The sequence below is a fragment of the Passer montanus genome, unplaced genomic scaffold, assembly GCF_014805655.1.
Source record: "Passer montanus isolate IOZ18808 unplaced genomic scaffold, ASM1480565v1 scaffold38, whole genome shotgun sequence".
NCBI classification, from domain to species: domain Eukaryota; kingdom Metazoa; phylum Chordata; class Aves; order Passeriformes; family Passeridae; genus Passer; species Passer montanus.
Window position 1 is genome coordinate 6,126,582 of NW_024368596.1, and position 27,937 is coordinate 6,154,518.

Consider the following 27,937-nt stretch of genomic DNA (forward strand, 5'->3'; position numbering starts at 1 on the left):
CAGCCCGCGCCGGGCGGCGGCCCCGGGGCGCGCAGCGAGCGCGCGGGGTCACAGCGGCGGCTCGGGCGCCTCGGGAGACCGGACACGCCAGGGTGTGGCTCGGGGAGCGCACGGGAAGGGAGAGCTCTCGAGCGCGGGGGGGGCAGCAGCGCTACCCGGGCTGCCAAAAAGTAATAAAAAAATAAAACAAACGGGGAAAAACCCCAAACAAAAAAATACCAAAAAAATCCAACACCAAAGTAAAAGCCAACCTCCCACTGCCCCTCAGTAACTAGAACACCGGACTCGGCGGTGATCGAAACTTTGTGTCACCTCGTAACGCCGCATCCCGTGGGAACACAAGAAAGGAGAGCCGGGCCCGGGCAGTACAATAAATAAATAAAAGCAGCGACAGAGGGGCCCGATCGCTTCCACGCCCGCTCGCGGGGGCGAGGACAGAGGGGTGGGGGGGGAAATTGAGGTCGGTGGGTCCCGGATTTCCACGGGGCAGACGGATTATACAACGCTGCCAGAAGAGAGGAAGGCATGGAGGCAGCGCGGCCGGAGCGCAGCGGTGCGGGCCCCCAAGGCCAGCACGCCCAGCACCCAGGGATGCGCTCGGGCAGGGACAGGAATTCCCAGAAAACAGGGCCTCCCAGCCCAGCCATCTGCGGCCGCTCTCCTCTGCCCCTCGTCCCTAACCGCAGCAACTATATATACATATATACACACGTATATCTATATCTTATTTTTTTTTTAATCCGTGTAGCGAAAATAAGCGCCCAGAAAAGAGAAACACCAGGAAAGCTCTCGTTTCCTACCTGGGCAGGGTTCAGCTCAGTTCAGTGCGTGCCGAGGAGGAGGGGGCAGAGGAGCACTATCTAAAACAAAAGTGGCGCCAAAACCCCCCAGTAAGAAGCATTCTCCTTCCTCCTCCTCCTCCTCCTGCCCCCCTCCCCCACCGGGGCCGGCGAGAGCCCAGCGGGGTTCCAGCAACACGCGGCTCCCGGCATCGGGCGTCCCCGGCACAAGTTGGCAAGCGCCCTTTCTTTACAAAAAAAAAAAAAAAAAAAAAAAAAAAAAAGAAGCCGAACGGAACCTGCCACAACTCTTCCTCTTAGCGGACAGCAGCCGAGGAGCTCGGCCAAAGTCACTCGGAGGGGAAAACTCGACCCACAAAGGCCTTCGCCGTGCTGGGCGCCGGGGCGGGGGGCAGCGAATGGAGGCGGGGGGGAAGGTGCAGGTCAGTCCCTACCGACCTCCTCACTCGGGCCGAAGGAGCCCCGCTTCCGCCAGCCCTCCTGTGCAATCACGGGGAAGGGCGACCAGAGTTCCCCAGCTCTGGGAAGAGAGGCTGAGGAGACAAACCGCGATCCCTCGGCACTTCCCTGCGCGGGGAACCCGCCGGGAGCGGGCTGGAAGGAAGAACTCGGCTGCTGGGCAGCGGGGAGCAGGGGGAAGGGAGCGCTGTCAGGGGTGCGAGTCCCCTGCCCGCGGCCTCCCCCGACACTCGACCCCGGGGCACGGGCAGCCGCCCCACCATTTTCTCTGCGCGGCCCAGCGCTCCCCCCGAGCGCCGCTCGGGCCCCGACCCCATTCCCCTCGCTTGCCCACCCGAGCGGCTCGGCCCGGCCCGGCTCGCCCGCACACACACCCCACGCACACAATGCCCGAGTCCTCCATCTTGCCGGCAGCCCCTGCTCGGCTCGGCAGAAGGGGGGAGGAGGAGGAGGAGGAGAAGGCGGTTCTCCATTTTAGCTCGCCGAGCGCCGGGCCCGGCCTGCCCGCGGCCGGCTCTGGGGAGGAGGAAGGGGGCCGGGGCGGGCAGGGGGGCCGCTTTCGGCACCCTCTCGCTCTCTCACTCGCGCTCCGCTCGCCTCCCCCCTCCCCGCCGCGGCGCGCCGGGAACGGGGGGTGGGGAAGCGGGGGGCTGGAGTGTTTTCGCGGCTCGGCCCCGCCGTCCTCCATCTTGGCTGCGCGCAGTCCCCGCGGCCAGCCGGCCTGGCGCCCCGTGCGGGCCCGGGGGCCGCGGGCCCCGGCCCGGCCTCTCATCGCCGCGGCGCGCCGCGATCCCGTGTCCCCCCGCCAAACTTCCAGAAGCTTCGCCGCCATTTTCTAACTTACCTTGCCCAGTGTCGGCGTAGGCAGCGAGGAGGCCCCGGCGCGCAGCTCCGCTCCCGTATCCCCGGCGCGGCTCGCCGGCTGCGCGCCCGTCCCGGCCGGTGCCGGGCTGTGGGCGCGGAGGGGGCGCGGGGCGCGGGCGGGTCGGGGTTATTTAATTTGGCGGCGGCGCTGGGGATTGTTTGGGGTGTTCGCTGCTCGGCGGCTCGCGGGCGAATGGAGGGCGCAGGCGCCACCTGGCGGCCGCCCAGCGGGGCCCGCTCTCCTGGGCGTGGGGCGACACCTGCCGGCCGGCCGCGGCAGCGCCGCGCCGAGCGGGGTAAACAAGGCGCGGCGCATGCGCGGGGCGGGCCGCCATGGGCTCGGCAGCGGGGCCTAAAAAGGAGCGGCCGCGCGGGGCCGGCCCGCGGGACGCGCCCGGCCGCACGCAGGGCCCGGGCTCTGCTGGGGCAGCCCTGCCCTCACCGGCGTGACCGTCCGGCCGAGGCAAAGCTGGGCCTCCCCAAGTGCCCCGCGGAGGCGGTGCCGCAGGGCTCTGCTCGCTGCCTGCGCCGCGCCGCCGGGAAGCGGAGCCGTGGCCCGGCAGATAACGCACGGCTCCCCTCACGGGTGCCGGGTGCCTTATCTCGGGAGCGGGCTGTGCACCCCCGGCAGCTCGGGAGCGGGCTCCAGAACCGCTCTGTGCTCCTGCCCCTCGCCCCGCGTGCTCCGAGCCCAGTGAGCGCTTGTGGGTTCCTTCTTTCTGCCTGCGTGAGGGTTGTACGAATCTGAAGCGATCCCTATAGCCACTACAGAATTCCTAAAGTAACCAAATATGCAGTTTGTGACGCCTGTTTTTTTGGGTTTTTTTTCACCTTATTGTGTAATGCTAAGCACATTGCTCATGCTGAATAGTTCATTTGTGACGCCTGTTTTTTTGGTTTTTTTTTTTCACCTTATTGTGTAATGCTAAGCACATTGCTCATGCTGAATAGTTCCACGTACGATTATATTTAGATCAGTCTGCACAATAATAGTTTTGTGCTGGTAATTAGGCTCTAATCACTCTCTTGTGTTTATCTACTTATAATTTTGGGGACAGCGTTAGCATAACTAAGCAGTCGCTAAACCGAGTTCCTCTGCTCACCTGCCTAACAAAGGCAGGGTATTTAAGAGAAGAGGATCCACCAGCTCCAGTCTTTTCAAAACTAAGATGAGGCATCCCGCAGAGAAAATAACGCTTACAATGGAAACCGTGATCTAAAAACAAAATTAAAAAAAAAAAGAAAAAAACAAAGCCGGTGCAATGTAAATTGATGACACCTAGGAATTCTAGATACAATCTGTCGGTACATGAGACAGGCTTACAAAAATAAATTCTATTCTGTAGCTTGAACTCACATTTCAGAATAGTTTTGCACCTTCTGTCAAGTTCAGGGGAAACAAAAAAAAGAAAGACTGCCTTGTAGGGAACACTAAAATAGCATCCTGAATGCCCAGTTGTACAACCATGTTCACGGTTTCAATTACAGCTACAGGTGCTGCTGATGATCTTTCATGTTAATCTGATAGCGTCTGGAAAATGTAGAAGAATTGTGTATTAAAAATACCACACTTAATGTAAGCCTTAAAAATTAACTATATTGTTACAAAACGACATTTAAGAATACATGGAAAGGAGCTGGATCCATTTGTGCCTTTCCCATACAAAGTCAACTTCTGACAGCTGCCATATAGACAACCTTTCCATAAAAATAAACTACAACATTTTGCCTGCACAAAGAATTCCAGTAATGTGTCTTCTGCTTGAGATACAACAGGGATAACTCATACTAAAACTCCAATCCAAAACTTTGCAAGGTTATTGCAGTTTACTGCAGGAGCTGGCAGGAACACGAGGCAGCTCCAGCCAGCTGTGCATGAAATACATGTACAGCACATGGATTCTGTTCTATTCCAAAATCACTGCAGCTCACACTTGAGCTCACAGCTGAGAGGTTTTAGGTAAATGTGCTTACCTAATGTGAAGCAAACATGACACAGTTTTTCAGGTGTGGTTTTGAAGGAATGAGTGTGCAAGCGCTGACAATACCATGGCAGAGCTCAGCCCATTCCCAAAGCTGACTCAGGCTTTGGAAGCCCAGATCCATAACACTTCTGGGTGTCCTGACTCACAGGACAGAATTTGCTTTTTTCTGCTTGTGACAAAACATGGAAGCACTCTAGAGACCAGACTGCAGGTGCAGCAGCACACTGCAAGCCCCTGGTCACAGAGCCTGCCTAAGAGGATTTCGCACTCTCCAGCTCCATTTCCTCCCTCACAGTTGTTCCATTCAGCTGTTTGCTCAGCCCTGTCTTAGCAAAGCTGTTGCCTCATCGGAGAAGGGGAGATAGACGTTTGTTCTCTAAGGTTTGATTCCCACCCCCAGCCCAGATCATTCTCTGAGCTGTTCCAGTACAGCTGCAGGAGCACTGAGGTCAGCACAGCTGAAGGTGCTGAGAGCTGTGCTGAGGCCAGGAAAGTTTGTGCTCTGCTCCAGTGACCAGAAGACAGAAATTTCTTAAGTCAACTGAGCCCTGTGAGGATTCCTCACCTTTAAGGGGGCCAAACTGGCTCTCTGAAGAGCCTGACTCCTGCATTTTCCTCATGAAGAGATCGTGCTTCTGGGACTGAGCCTTCCATTTGGTACAACAGGGAAGATGATGAAAAGCAGTTCCTCTGCAAGCCCATCACTTCTTTCTAAGCTACCAGTTCCAGAGTGGGCTTCTACCATCAGTTCAGACTTTGGGGAAAAAAACAAGACCATCCTGAAGTTTCTATACAGTTTTACCATACTAGCATCCTTTCCAATACAATGAAAAATGTAAAAGCAAAACAAGTGCTATCTAAGCATTATAAAGAAAAAGAGATATTTTAAATTCTGACCTGTCTAGAAAGGATTTATATCTGATAGAAAAGAAGTTCTGTGAAAAACTAGGAGAAAGTATTTCACAGGACTATGTCATCTTTTTCAGAAAAGCTACTCTTTAGGTGCTTCAAATTCCACCATTTCTGATATTGAGCCCAATTTAGAGAGGATTTAACAAAGACTTTACAAGCACTGTTATTATGCTTGATCCAAAGAGAGCTTCATGATCAGTGACACAGGAAACAGAGCAGGGAGAGGGCAGATACCAATTCTGTGTCTGAATTAATGGCCAGAGGTTCACCACAAGAGAAGATCAGAATAAACTCAAGCTGCCAGATGGCTGATTCATTTTCCCAGGCAGGAGATTCATGCTCATGCTGCTTCCTTTCTTTTCATGCTTCTTCCTTTTCTTTCTCCTGAAGAATAGGAAGCCCCTCTGCTGTTCCATTTCCTCATTTGTATTATTAAAAAAACCCAAATAAACAAAACAACCAATCAAAAACAGACAACAAAAAACCAAAATAACAAACAAACAACAACAACAAAAAAAGCCACCACCAACACACCACCACCCACAATCATTTATTTATTTAAAGACTTTTCTTTTGAGAATTGAAGAAAGAAACCAGAATTTGTATACTGGATCACCCAAGGTGAGGTGGTAGTTTTGATGGCCTGTATTGAATAAGCCCTGACCGTACTTTTGTGTGTTGAGATGGGTGCAGAGGGAAAAAGCAGTCTTCCCAGTCAATTTTTTTCCCCCAGATTTTGAATCTGGCTTAGTCACTCCAGGGAAATCTGCTCTAAATCCTTTTGAAGATGAGCTATTACATAAGAAACAAAAATAAAGACCAAAAAATGGGTTACTTTCCCATAATTTGCAGGAGATTGCACATCAGTAGCTCCTTAGGTCTTTCCGTGCTCTGTGAATAATTTCTTCCTTTTTCCATTTATGTAAGTCTCCCTTGTGTGCCCCTATTTCTCACCAGGTCTTTCCAGAACACCCAGCTTGTGTCTGAATTTTCTTTGATTCAATAAGATTCTGCCTGTTCCTTCTGTGAAGGGGCACAGGATCACAGTTTGTCCCATACCACTACAAAGAAAGGAAGTTTTAACTCCCCTTCATCAGCAGCTCTAAACAAGAACAGGATCCCAGGAAGTTGCAGATGCCTTCCTGCTAATTGCATTATGAGCAGCAGCTTTACTCAGCCCCCTGTGCCACTTGTTACCCAAAGCCCTGAGCTCCCCTGTTTGAGTGAGGTACTCTTTCTATGTCTCATTCTTTAAGACAGCAGATTCTGAAGTTCCATCAGCAAACTGCTGTAAAGGCCACACCAGTTTTGGTAGGAAATAGTGAAAAGCCCTTCTCCTGGCTGCAGTCAGGACAAGTCACTTTCACCTGAGGCATCACCTCACCCTAGGCACAGGAATACCAATCAGGCCACCTCTCTTGGATTCTGGACACAATGTGCTCCAGTTTCCAGATGTAGGGAAGTTTTTGAAGATAGGCAAGACATTATTTGTGTTCTGTAGCTAAGTCCAGGCAGAGGAACCATGAATCAAGGTCCATTTTATGAGTCAGGCACTGTGACAGCATCAGTGACAAAGTCTGAGGAGGAAGCACAGGAACCAGAGAAACATGTTTCAAACTGGGTAAGCCAGGTAAGGGCCTCCTTAAAGGCAGCAAAGAACAGAGTGGGTGACAGAAAAAGGGCTGGGGTAAGAGGCTGCCAGGGACTAAGATAAAGTCAAGCAGGCCAAACAGCACAACTGATGCCAAGCAAGGCAAGCAGATTTAGCTGTGAAATTATATCATACTCTGGATGTGTAGGGCTCCCAACCCATCAGGAACACAAAGCAGTTCTCAGCTGGTCAGAGCTCACAGGGCTCCAGCCCCCCTGAGACTCTGATATGGAGCCAGGGCTTGCCTGAAAAGGGGAGAAGGGGCTGGCTTGTGGTTAGGTGAAATTAAAGTGGAAGTGAGACAGAAACAACATTATTCAGCTCAACCTCTGCCCAGGATCATAGAGCAAAACAATTATGAACAACAAAGTTGTTGTTAAACACAAAATAGTTTTGTGTTTAAGCTCTGAAGAAAATTCCCTATCAAATATATGGGACAGCACTCCTCTGTATGTGCAGGCAAACACAAGATTTGGATGATGTACCTTGTCTTTACCCCACGAATTACTGAGGCTGGAACTCAGGGGCTTAAAGGGGAAGTCTAGGCAGTGGGGGGTTGTTACTGACAGATAAGGTCAAGGAACAGATAACTCTCTCAGATTAACTGGTATGGTTTTCTGGGGCTGACCTACCACATTCCCAAGATCCTCTATAAATATCTGTCCCTAACACAAGCTTCCTTTGGTTTAGTTTTCACCATCAACCAACTTCAAGGTTTCTTTCAGACTGTGTTTCTCCTAAGTCACTCCCCTACTGCCAGTTGTGTCTGGAGCTCAAGGCCTTTTCTGCTGCCTCAACTCTGACACAGTGGGTGGTGGAAGCAAAGCAAAGTGTGATGGTGTCATTAGCTGAGATTAAGGGTTTTTGTAAATGGCACAATGCATAACAAGTAGCAAGGAATACAACAGTTTATGACTTGTTGGGGGATTGCACAGATGTTCAAAACCGTTAAGATAAAAATACTTCTTTCAGACTGTAACTTTTTTGAGTAACAGTAGCAGTCCTGCAAAGTGCCAGCAGCTGTGAAGGAAGTGTTTTCCCCTGCGTGGCAAAGGGCACACCTGGGATGCTCACCATAAACACCGAGCACAGCAAGTCCCACTCTCACTCCCCCAGGGAGCCCCCACTTCTCCCTTCCCTGCACCTCTGGTTCCAACTGTGGGCCTAGCAGAAGTGAAACTTCCAACCTGGAACATGGGTCTTCCTAAAAGAAACATGCAATTGCCAATTAGGCCTTTAAGAAAGCAACTGTTGACGAAGTTATAAAAGTCCTAAATTGTGATGCAGGTGTCCAATTGTTATTTTTGGTACATCTGTTTTGCAAAACACCCATCTGAAGCAACTTTTCTGGTGCTTGTACCCTGCGGGCAGAGCTCCCATACTGACTCCAGTAACACCACACAGTTGGGTGTGCAGGACAGGGAGCTAAAGCCAGTCCTGGACTCAGACTGAGCCCTCTGCAGCACAAGAGTTAAAAGGAAGAGATGCTGTGGCTTGACACCCACCTTGGAAAAGCCTGCATTCAGAAGATGAACTATTTGGCTTAAGTGGTGACTCTCATCACACACTGCAAAATGAAGTTACGTAAGAGAAATTGTTTCAAGAGTTTTACAGCAAGATCTAACAATATAAAATCAAAAAGACATAACATGAATAGATTTAAATGCTGTCTTGGTAATCTTTGAAGGTTATAATAATTCACTCTCCAAAATCTGAAGGTGACCATACGCACTTATACTAAACCTGGCTTTTTAGCAATTATTGTAATGATTCTTCACAGTAGGACTCTGAAAATGTGCTTTTCATTTTTTGATAGTAAGCACCATTTTTCAGTTTGAGAGCAAAACTAATTCCAGTCTCTCCAATGCATTTCCAGCAATTATTACTTATAAAGAAATTTATCTCAGCTAATACAATAGCTATCCTTAAATTAGTAATTATCTAAAGGCAACCAAATAGTTTTTGATCAGCTTTAAATATTATAGACTCACAATATAATTAATATAATTTTGTTCCAGATTTTTCTTGAGGTTTTGTTTATCCAAATCATTCATAAATTAATATATACCATCTTCTTTCCTGTTCTAGGAAAAAGCAAGTTTTTTGGGAAGTTAGTTACAGAGGCATGTTCTTTAGTTAACACTTATAGATGTACTGTAATGTTGTCACTATTGCTTAATAGGAATTAACAGTTAAGAAAAAATTGAAGATATAATCTGAATTTCAACACAGATTGTTTATCATCACAAGCCATTTTGCCTTCTCACAGAAAGCCACATTATAATTACAGCACATTAGTTGCTGTACAGCAGCGTCAGTAGAGCTCTTGAAGTGACATGACACAGTGACATGACACATTTGCCGAGATGAGAAGGTACTTTCAACAGCCTGAATCAGTGTGAAGCCATGGCAGGAGCAGGGGGGAGGAAAGCTTTCCTTGATCAAGTTTTCAAGCTACTCAGTAAAACTTAATGCATGTAAAGCACACAAAAAACTGGTGGGAGGGAGAGTATTCACTCATACTTCATTTCCATGAGGAATTAAGGTGGATGTGGGTAGATTGGCTCTTCCCATCTGACCCTGTGGAGAAGGGGCCAGCACCCTTCACGAGCCACGAGGCCAATCCTGCTCTGCACAAGACCAACAGGGAGAAGCCTCAGGGGCAGCACTGGAAGCACCTCTCCAGCTTCTCTGGCACCTGGCCTTGCTGACAGCCATGCACAAGGCAGAGGGTAACAAAGAACATCGTGGAACAACTCACTGTTCAGATCCTCACTGCTGCAGAAAAACCCTGCAAAAGCCAGAGAAACCTCCAGCTGCCTCTGCTCTGTGAAGAGCTGACCTTCACACATCAGGCGCTTGAACTTGCACACCCTTAAGGCAGAGTCTGTTCCAAGTAGCTCCTGAAGACCACAGCAGCAAAGGTCACTGTCCCTGGCAATGCTCCATCCATGGAACACCACTTCAGCTGGGTCTCACATGAACACCATATTCAAGTGCCTGCATTAACCTCCACCCAGTGATGATTCAATTCCAACCATCCACTGTATTTACATTTCTGTTAATTACAATGAAAACAAATAGAAAAGGTAACTTTAAAACCCATGCTGATTAACAGCAACACTTTGAAAACTTTAAAGAACAATTTGTCCTGTAGCTTCAGACAGACTGCACATACAGCTAACAAAAAATCCCACTGAAGAACTGTGGTCAAAACTAAACTAACCAGACAATGTTAAAATGAATATTTAAATACTCTAATTGAAAAAAAAAAAACAAAACAAAACAAAAGCAAAACCCCCAAAAACCCCACCAACAAACCAACAACCAATTCCCAAACTATAATTTAACAAGGTTTTGTTGTATTATGAGCTTAAGATCAAGTCTCAAACCAAATTTTTAAAAAGTCCAGACAGCTCCAAGCTGTAGAGGCAGAAGCTGCTGCAATCATCTGAGTAATCTGTGTTTCAAACCCCACATTTCAAGGCAGTGAGAAAAAGCTCCACACATAACAAAAACATCAGCTCTTTGGGTTCTCCTTATTTTAGCCTTCTGTTTCTAAATAAGCCATGCACTTCCCCTGCTTTCTAAGCAACACACTTCCAGGGCCTTACTGAAAACCCTTGTAAATCTCTCATGTACCCAGAGTAGTAAGGAGTTCTGCTACTACAAATAACATAACGGATACTTGAACATATTGCACAGCTCCCAGGAAACTCATAAAAGTCAACTTCCAGGGCACCTGTGTCCTGCTGCTAACTTCCTTTTCAAAGCCCCGTGCTTGCACTTCATTTATTTGCATCCTTCATTTCTGTCTCTTTAAACATTCAGCCCAGTATTAGAGGCCATGGAATTTCTTCTGTTTCTTTAAGGTATTGAAAATCAGAGTAAATTGAAAAAAAGTCTTCCTAATTCAAGCTGTCAGAATTTGATGACTATGCTAATTATTTTTTCACATTTAGTCTGAATAGAACTCTGATTATAGTTTCTTTTAAAAAAACCCTAAACCTACAGAGTTTGTCATTTTTATTTTGACATCTCACTAAAAGGCTTTTAATCCTTTAATGTCCCTAAGTGATTACAATCTGAATTGCTATATAGCTCTATCTTTTATAATATTAATGAAAAAGTTGCAGTAAGGGATATGTACCTAAAAATATAAAGCTTTTAAAAGTTAACAAGCTTTACCATGAAGCGATCATGCAATGTAGGACAAAGTGTTTGCTCTCCATTGCAGTGTGGAAGGTTCTGTGTGTGACCTACTTCCCAGCTTTTCTCAGACAATTTACATACTACATTTACTCCCCAAGTCACCTCCTTGCTGAGGTGTAGTTTTGTAACAGTTGAAGCTAAATTTGGTCCGGCTCCTTCGCAGACAGGACTGTGAGCAGCCTGCCAGGCTGTGCAGCCTGAGCTGCATCCAGCTGATCCAGCCTCCCTCACATGACTCAGGTCAGGCTTAGGTAACAACCATCTGCTTGAACAAGTCAGCACCACACAGGGTGCAGCCCTAACTAAACAAGCTATTTCTGGCAAGGGACACCAGCTCAAGGCTAGCAGCCCCCCTTGGATCTCCCTTGATATGGACAGAAAACCCTCCCTGCAGGGAAGAATGGGAGCTAGGAACAAGGCTGTCAGGATTGCCAGTCCATATCTGTCCCAAGAAATCCCTGTATGCATGAATTATCTGAAAAGTTAAGCTCCTCACAAAGGCACAGAAAGGCAAAATAAAACTGAATTTTTCATTAATTTCTAGTCATCATCTATTCCCAAGACCAAATTCAACCATAAAAAAAATAGCAAAACTAATGTTAGATTTATAATTAACAAACTTTAATCTATACAAACAATAGATTTTATTTTCTCTCAGAAAAAAAAATATATTCATTATCCTTAATAACACTCAGGTTAAATTAATCACTTTAATTACAAAACAAAAAGCAACAGAAAGCAGCTTTCTGGTTTTTTTTTTAGTGTGAGAATCAAATACACTGATCAAGGAACATCTGGGTTGCATTTGATTTTAAATATTCATACCATTACACAGCACAGATTTAAAAAAATAGAAAAGGTAGACAATATATTTCTGTGTATTCAAAACTTTAATAACATGAAAAACTATGTTCTGTATATTCTGTATTCTAAACCTTAGTGTGCAGAACTCAAAAATATATACACAGAAATGTCAGTAGTTCCAAAAAATAAGGAAGTGACATAATCAAGCAGTGTTCATAAACCAGCTGTACTTGAACACAAAGCTGTGATACTTCCAAAATCAGAAATGGGGGATCACTCCACCAAGAAATAGTTTAAATATTTTGAGGTGGCTCTCATTAGAATAGTTCTTAACTTTTGAATTTAAATGCTGCAAACTGACAGGAACAAAAATGAAAGATTTCTAACACTGCTAGTGAATTTTAAAAAAGCATTTTCTAGGAGATAAAGTTTAATCTTCTCCTATGAAAATATAAGTTATGAAGCAGTGCAAAGTATTAGCAGATAAATTAGTTAGGATGATGCTGTGTTACAAAAAAAACACATAAGAAAAATGTCAAACTGAACATATTTTTGTGTAAGGGGCAAATTTAAAATGAGCCTCCTCTCACAAAGGGCACAGGGTACACAAAATCTCCTTAATTTCTAGGAGTTCCCTTTTAATCAATAAAATTAATGTGCATTTTATATAAAGATGGATCTTCATGAAAAAAATTCAAAACCAGTTTACTGAAGACAATTTATACATCTGAACCAGAAAAACAGATAGGGAGACAGGAATTTAATTAAAACAGACAAACCTACAAAGTAGCAAAGTAACCATAAGGTTACAGCAGCAGGTTTGTGTGTATTGTCTGAATTATGTCACAACCAAAGTTACAGAAAAAAAGAGACTATTTTCAATCCTACATAATATTTTTAAAAAGCTAAAATCTCAGGTATAATACACATGTACACAATTATATTTTGAATTAACGTATTTACAAATTTTATATAGGGACAGGCTCTTTGTACAAACTCTATTTGCACAAACTTCAGTGATACAGAGTCCTACCAAAGTGAAGCAAAGGAATGATCACATAAATAAAGGTTTACATTACTTGGGCTTTCCCATATCAGGTCTATGAACTGAAGTTACAAAATATACATATTTGCCTTTCGTACATATTGCTTTTTGCATACAAAAAAAATCACTTAAGGAAAATAATTTGTAAAGTGTTAAAATGTGTATAGTTTGACAGCAGAAAAATCTAAGTCCTGCCATATGGTTACATTCTGGAATTAACTACATTTTTTACATTACATTACACATTTTTAAAGTAATAAAACAGGAAACATTTGCATCCGTAGTGCTGTGTATTTCACTAATACATAAAAATTTCCTGTATTTTCATAATATCTCTACGACACACAGGGCATTCATTAAGTAATTGAGCACATTCCTTACAGGCAACTAGGTGACCACAGGGAATGAAGACAACTGACACGTCCTTAGCCATACAGATTTTACAGAGCTTTTCCTCCTGCAAACGTCTTAACTTCTCTTCAGTACTGAGGTCTAAGGAAAACAGACACATAAAAACAAGTTAACATACTACCATTGAATCTCTTTTTTTTTCTCTTTACACACCAGGACATAGTGTACTTCATATGATCTAAAGGTCACACCCTTAAAAAGAGCAAAGAAGAACTACAAGAGAGGAATCCTAACTGCAGCATGGAATCCTCTTTTTTTATTTCCCCTTCTATCCCATTGCATCTCCCAGGCCAATGCAAGCAGGGAGTGCATCCATCTGTATTGGTAAGAGCTTGAAATACCTAGAGAATTTAGGATATGCAGATTTCAATCAGGAACCACTCTTTTCGCAGACCTCTCACTGACACAATTTCCCCAAAATTTGTACAGAAGGTGAAAGAAAGGCTCATGGCTATGCTACTGGTTAATTGGATTTTATTTCTTTTTCTGAGTTTTCCCAATGAGAAAATGAAGATGTGACTTCCTTCCCTGCCCCCATTTTCAAAATGCCCATACTTCAAAAAGCTCAAAATCTGTAACACAGAAAGAGTCAATCTGGCATTGTACATGAGCTGTTTATTATTCCAATATGCCCCATTTGAAAAACATAAAATTGAGACACCTTCCCCTGCCACTTGGGGAAGCTCTGCACAGCCAACCATCAAAATAAGGTCCAGTTGCACTGCAAGTTCTTCCCCCACAATGTCCTATTAAAACTCTTATTAAAGTGAGTGGCTTGGTAAGATCTCAGGTTATCATGCCAGCCAGATGGTCTTTGCCCTCCCTATGAATTCACCCACATGCTTGTCTTAAATGACAAGACTCCTGAATCAGAACTCCTGCATTTGGTCTATCTGCAGAGTGCACCACAAAGGCTTTCTGAGCATGACTTGCATGTCCCAGCAAAGCTGGAACATAAACAAACGAACAGAAACACCATTCAGATGCACACTTGTTCTTATTGGCCAAGAAGAAAAATACTTCTACCCCAAGCAAAATTATGTATTTAAAATAAATGCCCCCCACTGTGACTGTTTCATATTGAACACAGCGAATACGACAGCGTGTCCCTGGGCCCATTCCATTTTGCCACATCTATAGTTCATCTTATAACTATATTTTTGCTTTTGTTTTGAAATATAATTGTCATGACAATTTTGGCTTTTTTTGTTAGCACGTACAACCTTTCCCAGAAGCACACTAGACTGTCACTGTTACACACCTGTGAGATAGCAATACTACTTATTTTAGAGATGATATTTACTACACTCAAATATGATAACACCCTGTTTGTTCAGGTTTTGTTTTGTTTGTTTGTTTTTTTTAATGTCCCAAACCAAATGTCTTTAAATTTAATTACAATACTGTAAATTTACCATAGGTATGACTGGGATCAGAAGGTAGAATAAACAGATAACATTAAAAAATATTTCACAGACTAAAGAACTGATATGAAAGTACACACAGAGGTTTTGTAACTGAATAAGCTCATCTTGCTCAACTGGGATTTCATTTGGTTCTTCATCCCTTGTATTTTCTTTATGAGCACTTAAGTCTGCTACCAGATCCTCAACAGATGTGTGACTTTCTCCAGTCATCTGCAATCTCTTTTCCATGGTGTTCCTAATCTCAGACAAACTGAAACCCATGGCTATGGCACTTTGTACCAAAGGATTCTGTAAGAGACCATCTAAAACAAGAAATTAAAAACAAACAAAAACACTTTAAGAAGGATGAATCTGATTATCTGACAGTATTGACTACAGTACTCTAAGACACATATTTGCAAACAAATATGTAATCAAAGGAACCATATTTCCAATTTGAGAGTTTTGCTAATTGTAAATACTGCAGATTTGAGGTTTTTTCTATCCTAGCTTTCCCAGTCTCCCCTCATCTATTTTATATTATAGAAATCCTCATAGGTTTGCTGTTCAAATCAACTACTTCAAATTAAATAGCATGTCTCATATAACTACCATCACAAATTTTGTAGCTGAATGTTAAATGACATTCATCCAAAAAGGCACAATGGATAAGAAACATTACATCAATTTTAGTTCAGTTCAGAGAAGGAAAGAAACCTCACACGTGTTGAGAGAAAGCAATAAATAATTTGAATTTATAAAACCAAAACATAGCAACACCAACAAGCAAGCAGGTCTATCCATGGCAAGACACAACACTACTTGGGGAAACCATTATATAGTGTGATGGACCTTCCCCTTCCTTTTACTTATCAATATTGTTCAAACAGCAAAATTTTTGAATATTAATTTTTTTAAAAAAATAAACCTTTATTTTTTAGAAAAAGGTTCTTTTATTTTGACTCTCATAAATGAGCAGTATGGGAGAGACTGGTTTTGTGTAGCCACTCTTACAATCCATAGCTCCCATTCCCTGGGATGAAGCAGCTTGACTGGCCTCCTACTACCCCTTTGACTGTTTTGTCTTTTTATTGCTTGGTATTTGTGAAAAGCATTGCAGGAATGTGTAATCCTGGGAGCCATAATAAACTGCTTCAGCCTGCTCAGCCTCCTAGTCCTTGCACTGGACAGAGCAAGTCTTCCTGGCCCAAGAAGGAGGGCTGGTTCTGCTCAGGATTTAGCATTCATCCCACAGCACCACTAATTCAATACTTGATGCACACTCAATAGCTGTAGGACTCAGTCCTACACAAACTTCTTCCATGGTTCACAACCTTTACTTTACAATATTTACCAAATTGTAATTATACTTCCTCTAGAGAAATAAAATACACTCTGCAGTTCTTTAGAAGCAATGGAAGAATATCATCCAACATTTTGCCTGTAGTGCTTTATTTTAAAATGTAATAGGGTTATTTTTAAAATTAACCATTCCTGTCACTATACATTCAAATATGGATATTCCAAAATGGGGGGAAGCTGTTTGTTTTAAACAGATACCTTTAGGAATTATTGTCCCTTCAGCAGCTTCTGTCTAAAAGTGAAATATAAAGAAACAAAATTACAATTTGGAGAAAGTAGAAGGAAATACATACAGTTACAAAATAAAAAAATAGCTATTTGTTCTCGAGTTTAGTTTTGCTAAAAACTAAACATATATGCTCTGAACAACATGATCAGTATTTTGCTATAATTTTAACCCATCTCTACAATAACCATATGTACACAATTCTTAGTCTACAAAAGCATTCTAAAACATTATCAGTTTTACATTTTAATGACTACACACAAGTTTAACAATGTCCTACCAACAAGAAAAGAAAATGTATCTGCTATTATTCATCATCAACCTGGGGTTCCCAGGCTACAAAACAAATGGCACTGTTCAGTATGCAATGTACAACACTGACAAGGTGCCCTGGCTGTGACCCACAACCCAGGCTATGGAGGATGGGGAGATGGGTACAATGATTGACAGAACCAAAACACACTGCAATTCTTTCACTTTCTGCCAATGAAAGTGGAGCAGGTGGATTGAATGATAGGCATGTAATTAAAAGGTAACTTAGTATTAAAATTATGTTTATTTTTTCTATTTTAACAAAATTATTAATAAGCAAGAAACTTACTGTTGAATCCCTATATCCATCTTTTAAGTGAACATTATTTATAAATTCTATCCCCTTTTCATTGCTCACAAATCTGCACCTAAAAATAAGAATATTTAGATTTAATAGAACTGCATTAGTAGCAAAAATTTGTTACATAACTATGGAAGCTTTGATAAATTTCCTACATCATACAGATTGCCTGCTTTTAAAATCTCTAAATGTTTAGTCAACTCTGTGACGTCACTGTAATATTTCTAAGAACATCTTAAACACTTAAGAAGTACTTATCTTTCTCACATTTTTGGTGAAAAGGCAAGCTTAAGAGTTGTTGAGTATTTATCTTTCTCACATTTTTGGTGAAAAAGAAAGCTTAAGAGTTGTTGGCCATGACAACTCATGACACAGATTTCTAAAAGTAAAGGCTCACTCAAATTAAAAACAAACATAATGTTAAAATGCTGGTTCTTTTAGTCTTTCACAATCAAAGCAAACAGTCACTGGTGAAACAGGTGCCTTCCAAGCTTTCTTTCATTATTTTCCAGCCAGCCTTAGCCACTGGGCAGAGCTCTTCCCTACCAGAAGATTTAGGGAATGCCATAACTCCTTGACAAGAGTTCTCCAGCTCCAGCAGTTACTTCACCTTCAGGGACAGACAGCTGCTGTGAGACTGACACACTGCCACTGAGGCTGATATGTAAAACCTCTAAACAGATTTTAGACAACACTGGCAGTCTTTCTAAAAACTACTTCTGCGACTTCTGCTGCTCCTATGACTGTCTGGAATCCTCAGTCCTTTCAAATTAGAGAACCACGTTTTGTATTCCATGCCACTAACCCACGTCTTTCGGTTTGTTTGCTCTGTGGCAGCTGTTTAGTCACTTTGTATCTTGGTGTAAGTTACAAACTTTAACATATAAAAAGCTACTAAAACAACTATTACAATGTAGCACTTGGAGAACAAGAAAAACCTGCAGATACATATTGACAAAACTACACAATTCTTGCTGACAAAGCAAGCACTGGTTAAATCCAGAAAAAGATATCTTCCCTTTAATAATGCCACAAATAAGACAAATAAAATTATATGCATAAATCTAAACAGTATTAAACCATAATCAACCTTATGAAGCCTTTATTAGTAAGCTGTGTCATTAAAATGCAAGATACTGTAAATAAGACTCAGACACACACCAAGAAAGCTCTAAGGGATACCTTACCCAGGAAACCATTTGGCATGTTGATCCCAAGGGTCTTCATTTTCCTTCCACTCTTGCAATCCTCCACCACAGTGGAAACACACAACGTGATCACCATTACCTGAGGAAACACACAAGAATAAAATTTCATACTTTGTGCAGGTATAATACCAAGTTTTCAACTAAAAAATTCCATTAAGAAGTATTTCTTTTACTGATTTACAATTCCAATTGAAAATAACTCAATTTTAACAGAGGACAACACACATGATTTGAAGCAAATATTCAGGGGAGAACTGAGCTTAATGAAACACAAAATAAGAGAAGCAAGTTTCCTGAATTTTATTTTAGTAAGTAATTATGCAGATAAAAAACCAAAACCTAAAAATAATCTGTTATCATGGAGCTCAATTTAATGGTCAACAAGGCCTGAAGATGTCTGCCACAAAGAATGAGAGATGTTTACATGGCTTTGTGGACCTCTATTTCCCATTAAGATCAACAGCTCTAACCAGCAACAGCAAAACCAGCTGAGAAGGGCATCCTCTGTCCTAGCACTGTGCCCACTGTGATCCAAGACTGCCCCAGAAACTGCTCAAACATTGTTTTTATTGGAATGAGAGGAGGTATGGAGAGTGTTTCCACAGAGAGTTAAATTCTTCTCAGGCCACAGGGAGCAGTTTCCACAGAAGTCACCTGAAGAGCCCTCAGTCTGATAAGCTGGTGCCCAGATAGTGCAACTCCACCATAGAGATCTTTTGGTACTTTCTGAACCCCAGATGAAATCAGTAGAAGAGTTATAGTGGGTGCAAATATTGCCCATTTATAACCTATACAGGAATATAGCAAAGATTTCATTTATGGCCACAAGTAAAATAAACAGAATCATATACTATAAAGTTCTGAGACCTACTAAGAGTTAAGTAAGATGAGAGCAAGAAATTACCCCAGATAATCCCCTTTTCCCTGTGACTGAGAAAGAGCAACACTTTGCACTTATACAGTATCCCTCAGTATGGAATTTCAAAGGTCTTTAATGGAACTGTGCAATTCCATCTAATTGAGAAACCAATGCACAGAGATGGTGTCTAATCCAAATCAAACACTAAGAGTGTCTAAAAGTTCTTCCACTGGTACCACTGTCTTCACAAAGTAGGCAGTAGTGGTATTTGCTGCTTTTGGGTGTCCACGTGCCATGATAATGGAAACTCACATTAACTAAGTAAAATGGCTGGATTCTGGGTTACTCAGCCTGGATTCTGGATTACCTTGTTCACAGGCTTTTGCACAGGCTACAGGCCCATTCCTTACACCTAAGGTCTGGCAGACAGCACTTCATTTCTTAAAAATTATTAACTCAGATAATTGTCATTGTGTAAGATGTATTATAAAAGTTTTAACAGGCAAAAACACATACTTGGTTGTTTTACTGCTAAGAATAAATTTATGATCAAGTCTATGCTTTGCTAGTAAATATACTTGATACCATGTATGTAATTTTATATAAGAACTGTAGAAAGTAGATTACAGAATAAAGAGATTCTGGCAAATTGTTTTGTCAGACAATACCCTTTTCTGACCCAGAGATGGGGCAACTGAGAGGCATTTAAAAAACTTTTATTCCATTTTCAGTCTCATGAGAAGGGTGAGACAATACAGATGTTATAATTCATACTATCACAATCAGAAGCCAGATATGTCTTCTCTACAAATCCATTTCCCACGTTGTTCCATAAAAAATTTTTTAAAATTGGGGTTTTTTTCCATAACAATACACTTCCTCATGTACAATTTCTTTGCAAAATGTATTAGACATTTCAAGGTTTGGCTTACCTATGCTATAGAACCCAGCTTCTGCAAGTTGCTCCTTGTCAACAGGATAAATCCAAGATAAAAATGTTTGTAAACGTTTTTCATATTTTGCCATAGAGGGATTCCTTGGGTGCTGGGCATTGTTCAGACCACTTATACCAAGCTCAGAAGGAATAGATTCACTTGAAACATTTCCTACATCCCGGCCCAGGACAAAAAGGCATTTCGGAAAATGCCTCTTGTGTTCTGACCAAGCTCTGTCACCGGGTTCCCAGTTCTTCAATTTTCCACCACAACAAAAACATGCTACTTGGTCACCAACACCTGTATAATAAAATCCAGCATTAGCTAATTCCTGTGGTGTCAACTGGCCATTGAGGGGCCAGTTGTGAAAAGACTTTAATCTTGCTTCTTCACTGCACATAGCAGGGTTTTTAGGATACAAACTATCTGACATATCCACAACCTGCCTAGTTCTCAGAAGGTAATCTGCCTCCACATCAGGATCATCCAGAGCACCTGGGAGGGCTGAATTGCTGGTACCGTTTTCAGTTCTGTTCTGGGTAACAGGATCCATGTCACTCTCCAGAAAAGCAGATTCAGTAATAAACTTGCAGTGGGGGGCAAGCTGTTTGTGTCTCTCAACTGCAGAATCCCCAGGCATCCATCCTTCAATAGTTGTATGGCAACTGAAGCACTTCACTTTGTCACCTTCTCCAGTATAAACAAAGCCAGCCTGTGCTAGAGCCAGCACCGGGACGGGGCAGTCCTGTGGAAAGCCAGCAAAAGTCGCCCGTCGCTCCCGCTCCCGCGCCCATCCCTGGGCACCGTCACTGTCCCCAGAGGCTTCCCAGTGCCGGGGGACATGGCACGTCATCCTTCACAAGCAGGGCTCCCCGTGGATTTCCTAAACAAAGGATATAGGTTTCAATTTCCCAGACAGAAGGATAGATCATACCCATATACAGCCCTGGAAGTTGGCTAAATTCAACTACCATCCTCTACGTATTAAAATCACAACTCTTCCTCTTCTCTCCCATTTCATCCCTGCCTCCATCACCTGCCACACAGAGGAAAACCCAAAATAATAAAAACAAAATAACATTAAAACAAAAAATATTAAAACCAAAGTAATAAAAAAATTTGTAAAGAAAAGCAGAAAGATCAAGATGTCTTAGAGGCCTATAAACATTTACCTGGAGAACACAGGTTTATAGGTTTAAAAGTATGTTGTATTTCTTATTAAAGATTTCAATAATTAATTCAACAAAATACTATAATGAAGTTCTGGCCACAACCCTGCCAAAAGGCTTCTGAACCTGAAATACAAAGTTACTAAATTTAAAATACTGATCTGAGCCAGACCATAGTTGCAGGATTTTAGAGCTCAATTCTCAAACACAACTATATATTATCCTCATATGAAGGCCATGACTTCCATGCCCATTACAGGTGGGCAACAACTGGTAAAACTGTCATCAAAAAGAACAAAGTTTCTTTACTTGTCTTATATTGTAAAAACACATCTCAATTTATATTTTAGCAAAATATCTTGTGAGCAGTGCTGACCGAAGTGCTCGGCATTGCTTTTAAGGTCAGTGTGTTGGGACTACCCAGCACTAGTGTTCATGTCCAGCATACTGCTTCCACTTCTCCACACCCTGCCTACACCCTCTGTAAAAATTCCTGTGCCTCTGCCATCACCCCAGCTTTTCCTCCCTTCCCTACCTGAAGGAATGTCATTCTTCTTAGCACTTGTCACACATTCCTACCCCAGCCTATACTTTTCCAGGGTGAGTACCAACTACCAGTTCTGCCTCCTGTCCCTTCTGTGCCAGAAGGGAGCTCAGAGCACTCAAACAAGCCCCGTCTTTGCTGAGGATGAAACAAAGCAACTTGGCTAGAGCAGGTCCTGTGCAAGAACCACAAACTGACAGAGTCATCACCTTCATCCCAAAAGGGATGAAGTCAAAGCACAGTAAACATTCATCTCTTGTCCAGACAAGTGCAGTGATACTATTAACTTAAAAAGTCTTGGCCATTGCTGATACACACCTTAAAGTGGTAAATTAAACTATGAGAGTGCCCAAATAAGCTCCTTAGCACAAAGCAGTAATAGTTCAGCAATTAGCAAAAAGAAAGGCATATAAGGAAGAACAGAGTATATACTTAACTGAACAAATGTTCTTCTCCATTTTCTATAAGAATCCTGAAATATATCTATTTCCAGTCTGTATAAGGTAGTCCAGCACACAAAAATATATCTTCCTCAAGACCTGTATTAATATTGATCATACATTCTGCAACATCAATGCAGATGTTACAATGATTACTTCTGTAACACCACATTTAGCCTCTACAAAACCTTTTTTAGGGTTCAGAAAGGGGAGGGGGAAATTAAAATGCCTGTGTATTGCAGGATTGCTGCACCCTCTGCCAAGATGACAAAGATAATTAGGCTATGAGAGGTGAAGAAAACGTGACGTCAGACACCTGGCATGGGCGCTTCATGTAATCATGGATACAAGACTGACACCAGCCTTAATTCCTTCTGCCTGTCAGTTCATGACTAATGTAACAATAACACTACAAATTATACTGTGGCTTTCTGTTCTAGCTTAGCAAATTCAAAAATAGCACCTGAATAAACTGCATTGACTGACCTACAAATCTGACCTATATGTTTGTTTTGACTTTCAAGGGCAAAGAAACCCAAAGCAGTAATTACATTTAGTAATATGGAAGTTGTCATAAAACATGTGTTTTTATATACATGCATCTATTGAAAACAATTGTTTTTTAATAATGAAAAAGCTTATGTTTATTGCTCATGTTTATTCCCATATAAAACCTTACTTTAAAGCCTCTAGAACTGTTCCTGCGAAGATCTCAAGTGACCTTAAGCATCCATCACTACCACACTGTAATCACAAAAGAACTGGTATTACTCAAAACCAGTCAGCTGCACAGCAATTGCCTTATCTGTGTGCCTGAAAGACTTTCTACAAGAACACAAACAAAGCCTACCTCACATCCTTCAAAAACTCCTTTTCAAACTGTCCATCGAGAAAACCAAAACAAATGTATATAGCTTTTGCTGTATAAATAGCAGTATACCTCTATTTTTATTGTATTTATATAGAAATGAGTTCAGAAACAGTGAAAAAAAAATCTTCCTATTTAAATTTTTTACATTTTAATTTTTTTGGTTTTGTACATTAGTTTTTTCTACAATGCCATGAATACTTCAAAAATCCTTCTGTTAACATGGTGAATAAAAAAGAAATTATGCCCTGCCCATGGTAATAATGAAAATATTTGGCACATTTGGATTCTCTGGAGTCAATCCTCACAATCAAAACAGTATGAAAAGCATGTACCAAGAGAGCAATAAGTACTGACACAGCAGGTACAATCATAACAGATCAATTCTGTAATATGAACTAGCTTTTTCAAATTATATCAACCACATAATGTAATCATGATCACTTGGAGCAGAAAGGTTCAAGTATCATTCTAACAGCCTCATCTGACTGCTGCAATGACAGAAGCAGGGCCAGTCCCTCCCAGGAAGAGGCAAGGCTTAACAAGCTCCAGCCACACCACGAAGCCTTCCCTTACAACAGCCCCTCCAACCATGGCTGGTTTACATTTCACCATAGTTTTATCTATGGGAAACATCTTTATCAAGCATTGAGGCAAACTCCTTGCCTGTGTAAGTACTATTTTATATACAACATTAGTACTACTTTAAATAAAGTATCATGTTCAATTATTTCTATTTCAAACAACTGTTAAAAGCAACTATTCAAAGTGTGAAATTGCAGCTTGCTTAGGAAGACTACTTCTGCACGTTTTTTAGCAGTTGCCTAACTCCAGTTAGTTGGAATAATGATCTAGAACAATATCTGGCATCACAACAGCACTCAGACAGATATTAACTGCAGTAGAAAAATGAGTAAGTTTTTTAATAGTTTACAGCTAAGAAATATAAACTCACAAAATTCTGCCACCTAAGATGGGCACACAAGACTTTACAATATATACCAGCAGCCAACCTGAGGTCAGAGTATACTGAAGTTAATGAAGCCATTTTGCACAGGTTTTAATACCCAGATATTTCAACCATTATGGAAGTATTATAAGTATTTTTATACAGCAAGTAAACACAGTCTATTTTAGCCTGAAAGGCTTCCAGAAGCTAAGCCAAGTTTAATCCTGATTTTAAACATCTGAAGGCTATTTGCCACAAGACACCACCCTCCTTCAACCTGAATTACCAATCTATATAGCCTACTGATTATGTTTCAGGAGAAAAAGTAGAGACAAAAATATATAGCAAAAATGTTAACTTTTTCAAAATGCAAAACTGTACATTGTGAATCTGCAAATCAAACATGTTTAATTCAGTTTTAAAAATACTAACAGGTATTGATTTTATGCAAAAATACAACATTATCATATTACCTAGACTTGAAAAGCTTCAAAGGAAAAGTACAAAACTCACTTTTCCCTTTTAAGTATATTTTACTGGATGTGATTATTTCCATCCTTAACCCCAAACTAGATTGGCATTATAAGGAGTTATTTTTAATTCTTGTACATGACTAGCATGGCAGTAACCACCAAGTCAGAAATCTCCTTGCACAGCCTCGTGCTCCTGACCAAGTGGTACATGCTAGTGTTTATTGTTGACTGAATTTTGAAATGTGAGTAGTGCACCAAGTAAATATCAAACAGAACATACTGCACCAGCTGACACACAGATTATGCACATGTCACTTCAATGAACTTCAGTTTCTGCTTGCTCAGCTGCAATTAGATCAAGGAAGGTGCATGCTGCTAACTGAAAACCTACTTATAAAGACTAAAATGACCATAAACATTATATATTTAAACAGCACTTGAAAATTTCAGTGTATTTATATCTAATTATCAATAGCCATTTAAAAAAAAGTTATGTTTAGATATTTTTGATTTATATTAGAAAGAGGGTATGTATCCACAGAACAACTCCTGATTCAGTGCCAAAGCTTACATAACCCTATCAGCTCAGCTTTATTTGTCTGTTCTTCCAACAGGTCCTACTTAGCCTGCCGTCAGGGTTTGTCATCACAGGAAGTCAGTCAGCTGCTGACTGGGTTACAGCAGGCTATTACAGCCTCCTAATTTTTGACTTAAGTCATAGAGACTTTCATGCTCTCCCTGTCTTCAAAATGCACATAACCAGGCCAACAGAAACATACCATTTTGAGAACTATTTTCACACTGTGATTTTCTTCATGAAGAAGTCACACAGGTATGGAACAGAGAAATAAACAAAAAAGATGGCTTCATGGCTGCTAAGGGCAGAGAAAGAAAATCCTCTTTGAGAACTTCCAAGTTAAATGTCATCAGAACTTTAGCTGTATGTATGAGAGGGAAGGAGTAAATACCAGCTTTTATAGCAAAAACTGGCATGCTGTAGCCCAGGTAAGATACTGCTCTTGTGGCCAAGAACCACTGAGTCAACAGGGGGTATTAAAAATAACAGCCAGTAGTAAAAAATGCCTATTAAAATCTGCAGTGCCCTGAGATGCACCTTCTTTCCTGATGAGCTGAGCTTCAGCTTTTAGCGCTACATTATTCTTTCTCAATAATTTAAACTTCTAGGTGAAAAAAAATATGGGAAAAAATGGCGTTTTTGATCAGGGAGACAGCAACATGATTCATGCCACAGCAGAACTGCTGAATCCTCTGGATTCTAAGGCAGAGCTGGAGAAGCACCGGGCCTGCAGCTCCTGCCCCAGCCACCAGCGAGGGCGTTCCCTGCCCCGCCCGCAGCAGCCACGCCGGACTCACGGCTCAGTCACCCAGCTGCAGCTCAGAGGGAACAGCGCCCTGGCACCTGCCCCTGGCACCTTCCGGGGCACAACAGGAATGCTTCGCTATTAAATCTGCATACACACATGGATATATATACATCCATATATAAAGTGTGTGTGTTTATGCACACACAGCCCCCATCATCTTGCAAACTTGGAAATCTCTCTTGGATTATCCATTATATTTTATTTTTAAGTTTGTCGGGAAATGGGGATGACTTGGGAACTAATTCTAATATTTTACCAAAAACAAAAGATGAAAGTTGTTCCTGTTGAAAACACTCTGCTTGCCTTTTTATTTAATAAGAAATTCTCTAAATCATTGAAGGGAAAGAACAATGATCTGCAAGACATGTACAGCTTGCTTTTACATTTTATATGATAGGAGTGACACTCAATTCAAGCTTTGCAGCATGCCCTCTTCATCTTAACAGCCTTTCAGTCTTCACACACAGCTACACTTTTCATGTTTAAAAATCTTGTGGTTTCTTGAGCCGCACTTTAAAGCATCATGCTCAGAATATTTTGGATTAGAACTCTGCAAAAAAGACCCCATGCTATGAAAAATAAAATGCAGCAAAGGACTGTACACTGTTAAAGAAAACAATGCAAAAGGTACTTACAACAGTTTTCCCTAAGGAATTAGTATCCAATCAGACCAAGTATAGCAATGGACTAATCAAAGCAGACACCAGTTTCATTGCTATTTTCCACCAATCTTTAGAACAAATTCCAGTATTTACATTCCTGTTGGTAGAAAAAAAAAAAGAGGTTAGAAGGTTACTCTTTCACATAACCTTCAGCATTGGTTATGAAGCCACAACTTCAAAGCTATGACCAAAAAAAAAAAAATTAAAGTTCTGTCCCTTGGACAGATAATCCAAATTAAAATATAACCAAAAGCTGAAAGAGTCTGAGGTCAGGGAAACTCTGAAATGTAGACGGATGTTATACTAAAACTAGTAAGGGACATAAATTGGGGATACTCCTTTACATCCAAAGACAACAAAATAAAATCCTAGAATGAAAAACTAGAGGGCAGCAAAAAGGAGAAAGAATGTAAAGCAGACAATTAAATCCCATGATCCAGACTTCTCTCTCCTAGGAAATTCTTTATCTGATTATAAACTGGATTTCTGGAACTCTTCAGCTCCCTGCAGCTGTACCACCCACCTTGGGAGGACAGCAACAGAGAGAAGTCTTATTGCAGGTACACACAGCCAGAAATGAAATCTATTTTCATACTTCTAAAATTGAGATATGAACACATATTTCCTTACTTTTCTGATAACAAATGCAAGTCTGTCTCATATCAGGGGGAGCAGTCAAAAAAACCCACAACCAACCATCCTCACCAGCATTCTTTCACTTTTGCTGCTGCCTGCAAAGGGCAAGGTCAGAGGAGATGCAGAACAATCATTAACTTATTCCTCTGCCCTTCTTGGCCAGTGCTGTAGGTGCCAAGCTTTTCATAACAGGAAGTAGTTGGGATTCTTTAAAGGACCTCAAAGAAAACTGCACACCAGTCAAATAGATAGCAAAAGGAAGCAATTAAGAAAATTAAAAATATCCAAATAAAAGCTTAACCATCCAATCCATCACACAAAGACTTGCTTTCTTAGAGACAATACTGCACTGTTGTCTTCTCTGTTATGTGGTGATTTACTTCAGGATAAACAATGAGTAATTAAGTTAATCTGTGTCATACTGCTCTTTGTCCAGGTATGAGATTAAAAAAAAAGGTAATTGACAAAAAGGTAAAAGAGGGGTTTTTCGTGCAGTTGGTTGCTTTTCCTTCAGAACTGGTCTACTGTAAGATCTTGTAGGTTCTATATGTTCATTTAGGAAACTAAATTCTCCCAGTTAGCATGAAGTATTTGCATTAAAATTGCAATGTAAGACTGTAGCAGTAAAGGGATAATGAAAGTAGTGCTGCAAACACGTCTGCATTTTGCAGCACATACAGATTACAAACAGTGCAAGAATTACCCAAACCAAAATGCATACTTACACCCATTTATAGGGCTTTCAGCAGGAAGACAGAAGCATCAGACAAGTAGTACAGAAGCAGAAATACACTTACTGTTAAAGAGAAATATATAAGCATATAATCATAGACATTGTGCAAAAGAAAACTGCTTAAATTATCACTGAAAAAAATTACTTTGAGTGAACTTGTCCCTGTAGAATTCTTAAGAAATACTGTAATCGAACAAAACTGCATTTTTATTAACAAGAAGCAGTTCTAGAAAGTGACTGGCTTAATGAAAATAATAAAAGAGTGAGCAAGGAGAGATAACAAATATGTCAAAAGGACCACAGAGACCACAGAAGCGCTCATTAGC

The 27,937-nt window shown here is 41.5% G+C and overlaps 2 protein-coding genes across 9 annotated transcripts in view; both read right to left on the bottom strand.

Annotated features, from left to right (window-relative positions):
• The window catches only part of STAG2 (stromal antigen 2), a 73,733-nt gene extending 71,421 nt beyond the window's left edge, over window positions 1-2,312 (bottom strand). For 2 of the 4 annotated variants that reach the window (XM_039717499.1, XM_039717498.1), the window contains exon 1: window positions 2,104-2,312. The gene's annotated coding sequence lies outside the window, so the exon portion shown is untranslated. Of the gene's footprint in view, window positions 1-800; window positions 1,021-2,103 lie in introns of those variants that run through there. The other 2 variants (XM_039717497.1, XM_039717496.1) reach the window with 2 other exon arrangements.
• A 550-nt stretch (window positions 2,313-2,862) lies between these two features.
• Window positions 2,863-27,937, bottom strand: LOC120506206 (X-linked inhibitor of apoptosis). Of its 5 annotated transcripts, XR_005628446.1 has the most exons (10): window positions 27,604-27,937; window positions 26,216-26,339; window positions 19,750-20,635; window positions 17,938-18,037; window positions 16,739-16,817; window positions 16,110-16,143; window positions 14,648-14,872; window positions 13,114-13,224; window positions 3,035-9,729; window positions 2,863-2,954 (listed from the first exon to the last, which is right to left on the bottom strand). XR_005628446.1 is itself a non-coding variant. In XM_039717502.1 (9 exons), coding segments are annotated over exons 3-9 (1,407 nt in total). In that variant the 5' UTR covers window positions 20,606-20,635; window positions 26,216-26,339; window positions 27,604-27,937; the 3' UTR covers window positions 2,996-9,727. The 5 variants fall into 5 exon arrangements, 4 of the variants coding, with proteins under 4 accessions (XP_039573436.1, XP_039573434.1, XP_039573437.1 ...); XM_039717502.1 differs by lacking the exon at window positions 2,863-2,954 and having other exon boundaries at window positions 2,996-9,729; XM_039717500.1 differs by lacking the exons at window positions 2,863-2,954; window positions 3,035-9,729 and having other exon boundaries at window positions 11,483-13,224; window positions 27,606-27,676.

What these genes read in the sequence shown, in the direction of transcription:
- LOC120506206 (XM_039717500.1), bottom strand. Translation starts at nt 20,605, where the DNA reads ATGACGTGCCATGTCCCCCGGCACTGGGAAGCCTCTGGGGACAGTGAC. An exon ending in CATGCCAAATGGTTTCCTGG is followed by an intron (nt 16,818 to 17,937) that starts GTAAGGTATCCC and finishes TCTTATTTTTAG; the next exon opens with GTGCAGATTTGTGAGCAATG. An exon ending in AGGGACAATAATTCCTAAAG is followed by an intron (nt 14,873 to 16,109) that starts GTATCTGTTTAA and finishes TTCTTGTTTTAG; the next exon opens with ATGGTCTCTTACAGAATCCT.